Below are 6,039 nucleotides of genomic sequence, written 5' to 3' on the forward strand. Positions count from 1 at the left end.
TGGATGAAAAATTAACTACTATGCAAACTAGATAGGTACCTCATACGTGATGAAGCTAGTCCTAAACATCTCTCCCCAGTCAATTTATATTTTAAACATAAAAATAAAAATAAATAAGTAAAAATAACATAAATTAATAAAAAATAATAACAATGAAAAAATAAAATTAAAAAATAAATAAAGTGCCACCAACAAACTTGGCATTATGCTGTTATGGCAAAATAACAACTATAAATGTACCAAAATACATGGACATAGCCCTGAAAAGGACCAAAATAATTTTCAGTCCAAATTACATTACTGTAAGACCAATATAAATACAGGGAGGATGAAGTGTAAAACATATACCCAAACACCGAGACAGAGAGAGTGGAGGGGGTAGGTATTTAACCATTTCAAAATAATTTCAGCTGTTGAAACACAAAACTAACATGTTTAAAATTTAAACTTGTACCCACAAAAGTTCATCTAGATTACAGAAGAGATATAGAGAGTAAGTTGTAAAAACACATAAGCAATCATACCGAAAGATATTTCAACTAAATGTACATCACAATACAACAAAACTGAAGAGTTAACTGTTTGGTTCAGAGGAAAAGAATGTAATAATTTTGAGTACAAGTGCTTGAAAGTGGATACTGAGCATGGAGGATGCATCATCCTCCAAGTGAAGAAGAGCTATCATCATGTTGTTATGCTCCATTACAGTTCCTCCAAACAAGATTTTTAGGTGAGAATCAGCTCAAGCCTGGTAGCACACAAATGTCATCATCTCCAAAGCCATATTGTCCATATGAATGCCAATCTTTTGGTAACCTGATCTGATAACTTATGTTGGAACTTCATCTAGATTTTGGTTTGTCTGTATAAATAGGTCTCTCTGAGCATTCTGTTTTTCAGCATACCAATAAACACTTCGGAGAATTTATCAAAAAGTCTAAAATCAACAGCAGAAACATTTTATCTGTTGCTTGTTGTTAATCTTTTCTTAGCTGTCTTACATCACAGCTTCATCCATTTATTTGTGTGCAAGAAGTTGAAGTTAACATCTGGAAATCTATATTTTATTCTGGTTCTCTCACATGAATTTTAATTAATACCTGTAACCTTTGGCCAATTTTCCCTTTGAACCAAGTATTTTTCCAATAGATACAGAGGCAAACATTTTTTATATTTAAATTGCTTTTCACTTTTTGTTTTAAATTGTTAAACAGTAAGCACAAGCAATCATTTGATTTCAAGAGAGAATTACCAACTCCAACAAAATCTGTCACAGTAACACTCATTTGTATGTACCATGGGCAACTTTCCATTGACTTATCCCTCTATTTTAGAAAAATGCTAATTCTCAAAACATTATATAAACCAATTTACCTTTTTCTTCATTCAGTCTTGATACACTACTTTTTGGACAATCTCTACTCATGTCCCTCTTTGTTGCATTTGTAGCAAACTGCAATAATTTCCAATATTAAAAAAACTAATTCAAAGCAATTTGAGTAATAACAAGCCTTTCGTAATACCTGAATTGTTTAATATTTCTATGAGTTTCTGCCTCTTTTCATATTGCTGGACTTGGTAGAAATTCTGTTTGACATCCATATTAGCAGAGCCAACAACACCAACTGCTAAAAATAAATAATCTGACTTAAGAAACTCTGCTGCTAGTCGCTGTATTTCTTCAGGGAATGTAGTACTAAACATGAGAGTCTGATGCTTCGATTTTACTGTCATGGAAGGATCGTCCACCATTTTTATCACAGCAGGAACAAAACCCATGTCTAACATTCTGTCAGCTTCCTCTAAAATCAGATAACGGACTTGAGAAAAAGCCACCTGTCAAAATAATAGAATAACTGTTAACTGAAAGAGGTAAATAACATTAAGCTTTGAAAAACTTAATATATCCCCTCAAATTTTCCTCCAAAATATCTTATATGATGAGATATTAAAAGTTCTTTTGATCTTTTATAACCATTTGTTTCAGATAAGAGTAAGCAAAAACTGAAACTTTTACCCATAATTTAATTTTTATTCCATTGTAATAACTATCAAAATGGTAGAGACTATTAAATTTTCAGCATATGTGAATACAGTTAGGTAGAGACTATTATATTTCACTGCACAACTTTTTGAAAAGTTTTTGCTGATTGTGGCAGGTACCTGGTGGGTATGTACAAATATAGTTTTGATTTTGCTACATCACGTAGGAACCCTGAGAAATAGACAGTTTACCGGTAATAACGTATTTAACTGCATTTATGTTTGTAATGTGCTATTAAGTTCAACATAATTAAAAGTGGTTTGCTCCTGATTTTCGTTTGTATTCAATGTCTGGTGCATCACGTTGCAGTATTCAACAGTAGTCAGCAAGCATTGACAGATTCCACTTGCCCTGATATCGTTTTCCCATTGTAGCAATGTCTTGGTGAAACTGAAGATTTTGATGAAACAGTACGTGATCAGCAGCCAAAAATCTATAAGGAACACCCAATAGTGTTCAAGAAGCAAAAACTTTGTTGTGCAGTGTTTTCAGCATATGTGAATACAGTTATTCAGTGTATAAAACTGAGTAATAAATCTATAGATTCCTAAGATTCTCAATTTTCTGAAGTTTACAAAATCATAAATATATTGTCTGAAATCTGAGATTTTCCTTCTTTTAAACTCCCTTCCTTGCAAACTTCATCACACTGTAAAGTTGTGAAACCCAGCATTTGGTAGCTACATTCAACTTTGATACTAATGCTTTTCTATTATTTATAAGCCCCTTACTAAGTTTCCCCACATCTGTTTTGGTACTTTATTAACAAGAACAAATTTTGGTTTATGGTTATCAACTTTATTAATTCCAGGGTTATATTTTGCTCTGAGGCAAAGGAAAGTGTTACATTTCTTGAACACTTACATAAATTAGTATAAGGACAGTATGCAAGTTTTCTGTATACAGTGGGAAAAACACTAACTATTTATATTAGTTTTAATATTTTAATTTACCATTGCTCCATCTCTAATAATGTGCCCTATTATGGTCTACATACAAAAACTATCAGATGAACAGTTAAGTAGGTTTATGCATAATAGCATAGCAAATAATTATCTAGAAGTTTTTATTGTGCAATAAATAGTTAACTGACCAAAAATTCAAGTTGACACTAAACTGTCCCAACAAGTTCCATGCAATGCGTTTTACAGTCAGTAACTAATGAGTCACTAATGGCGGATTAACTTGTAATAAACATTAGTACAAATTTTACAGCCAATATACATTCATTAGTCAGCCATTCTGCGATTTTCGTTCAGCTTTGGGCGTGATGGTGAGTAAACCAAAATACATAAAATATAACACGCGGCCAAACTGACTAATGAATGAATATAAGCTGTAAAATTATTACCAATGGCATAAATGTAGATACAAGTTTGGCCTCCAAATTTGATTTGATATCTTTAATTCGCACGCTCAGTCCATTTTTAGCCACACCTTTTTTTCCCACTTAAGGTGTTTTTTTTATTAGATTTTAAAGTAAACATGAATTACTTTAAACCTTTCAATAAAGATACACTTTGAAAAGATTATTTATTCGTGAAATAATTTATATAAATGTTTTTAAACAACTTTGTAGATAATTTAATCAAGAAATATGATTAACTAACCTCTTGTTTGGGTTGAGAAAATATTTTACATAGCAGAGCGAACCTCACGATGACGGAAGAAGGTCGAAACGTTGTTCGCTCTTCTATGTAAAATATTTTCTCAACCTAAACGAGCCGTTTTTGCATATAAATTTCTCAACAAGTGGGTTTCTCGACATTACTGATTAACTAACCTCGTTGTATCTCAACAACTTTGGAGATTTTAATTATTTAATTCTAAGTCAGTTATAAGGACAGCATAATTATCTACTTTTATATTTATTATATTATCTATATAGGACAGTTTAATTTAATATATTGGTCGTAAGACGGTTGTGTTAGGCCTAACGTACTTTTAATATTACATCCTTTACGAAGAGTGTGTTTAATTGAATTCACACATTGCTAGATTAGAAAAGACACTTACATCCTAACACTTAGAGAATAAACAATATCATGTATTATTATTTACATTTTGATTCTGAAAACATTTAACTCTGAGTTTGTGATTTCTGCTTAATTATAAAGATAATTAACCTCAAGGAAGGATGAAAGAAAATCTAAAAGTTTACTTTGAATGTATTCAGTAAGAAAAAATAAATATTTACTTATCTAACGTCATTTTCTTCAGGATGTGTATTGAAATGTTTCACAACATATTACTTTTACATGATAAGACTACTGTTTGCTTATGCTCTGCCCATCACGGGTATCGAAAACCAGTTTCAGGACGGCTGGTATGGTGATAACACTTTTACCAAAATAAAGCGGTGAAGAACGTTTCGACTTTCGTATATTTTAACTGCAAGTGGGTTTCTTGTCATTACGAAACCGTTTTATTATCGGTTTGAGTCCACAGACATATAGGACTACTGAAGACAGACCAGAAAAACAATGAGTGAGACACTAAAAGAAAATGGATAAAAGCCTGATCCCTTTCATACGATAGAATCACTGAAGGCAGATTACAGGAACAATATATGAAGGACTAAAAGGGAATGGGCTTCTTATCCTTTCGTTTGTTACTGTTAATAATTAACACTAAAAATCGCTCTTTTTCTTACAATAAATCATAAACTAGTTTTTATTTGTTGTTACAAATGCTACATCATTCTTAATTAGATTAAAAGTTTCCATCTTATCTAGTTTGAAAAAAAATTGTCTTTTTTATCGTGTTAGGATACAGAATATCATAAAGTAAAAAAATATGAATAAATGCATGATACAAAAGTTCAGTTGGATATGTATTTTTATCTAAATATGAAAACCTAAGAATATTAATATTTTAATGCTATCAGTGTTGGAAGGAAAGTAAGTTAATTTTAACAGACAGTTAAACAATTACACGTGCTATGCACAAACATAAAAACTTACAGCTTCCATGCTTTTCTGTTTCACAAGTACAAACGTTAGCCACAAAGATTTCCTGTGACTGTACATTTCTCAGAAGCTTAGACACATGCCTGATTGTTTACATGTAATGTTGGTTTTATGAACCTAATGATCAAAGTTACCTTAACACTTAACCAGAAGTACAAAATAACTTTATATTTATTAAAAATATTTTCGTTTTAATATGCACCTTTATTTTAGAGAATGAGGTCATCGCTTAATTTGCTTTAACCTAATTAAAAACTTATTATTATGTGTTGATATTTAAATTACCGCCAAGTGTCAATTACATAAGCATGTAATAAAAAAAAATTAATAGTGTCAATAAGCATGCAATTACATAAGATTTAAGTAATTCGTAAAAAGAGTAAAAAAAGTTTACTTACGTGGAACCTGCAGGGTTACCAAGAAAGACAGAAATATCCAGTCGTACGAGAACTGTTCAAAAAAATACGCGGACTGACGTCATAAAACAAAATGCACTTTATTTAGAAGTTACAGGTCTGGGATCCCTTCAAAGTACTCTCCTCCCCAACGCACACACTTATCCCAACGGTGTTTCCACTTGTTGAAACAGTCCTGGTACGCTTCTTTTGTAATGTCCTCCAGCTCCTTCGTTGCATTTGCCTTAATCTCGGGAATCGTCTCAAATCTTCTTCCTTTCAAGGGTCTTTTGAGTTTGGGGAACAAAAAAACATCGCAAGGAGCAAGGTCAGGTGAGTAGGGGGGTGGGGAAGAACAGTAATCGAGTGTTTGGCCAAAAACTCACGAGTTCTGAGGCACAAATTTCGCAGCAACGCGGTGCATCTTCAATTTTTCGGTCAAAATCCCGTAACAAGATCCAACTGATATCCCACACTCTTCAGCAAGCTCCCCTGACAGTCAGACGTCAATTTGCCTGCACCAGGGTGTTGATTTTGTCGACGTGTGGGTCGTCAGTTGACGTGGAAGGACGTCCAGGACGCTCATCATCTTCAATGGACTGTCGACCATCCTTAAAACGTTCATGCCACT

General features: G+C 32.6%; 1 protein-coding gene across 1 annotated transcript; it reads right to left on the minus strand.

Moving 5' to 3' along the window:
* Positions 1-366: 366 nt before the first annotated feature.
* Positions 367-5,164, minus strand: LOC143242593 (putative ATP-dependent RNA helicase DDX4). Its single transcript, XM_076486064.1, has 2 exons — positions 5,008-5,164; positions 367-1,836 (listed from the first exon to the last, which is right to left on the minus strand). The coding sequence occupies exons 1-2, from the start codon at positions 5,071-5,073 to the stop codon at positions 1,486-1,488; spliced, it is 417 nt and encodes a 138-aa protein (XP_076342179.1). The 5' UTR covers positions 5,074-5,164; the 3' UTR covers positions 367-1,485.
* Positions 5,165-6,039: the final 875 nt, after the last annotated feature.

Source organism: Tachypleus tridentatus, unplaced genomic scaffold (genome assembly GCF_004210375.1).
Source record: "Tachypleus tridentatus isolate NWPU-2018 unplaced genomic scaffold, ASM421037v1 Hic_cluster_2, whole genome shotgun sequence".
NCBI lineage: Eukaryota > Metazoa > Arthropoda > Merostomata > Xiphosura > Limulidae > Tachypleus > Tachypleus tridentatus.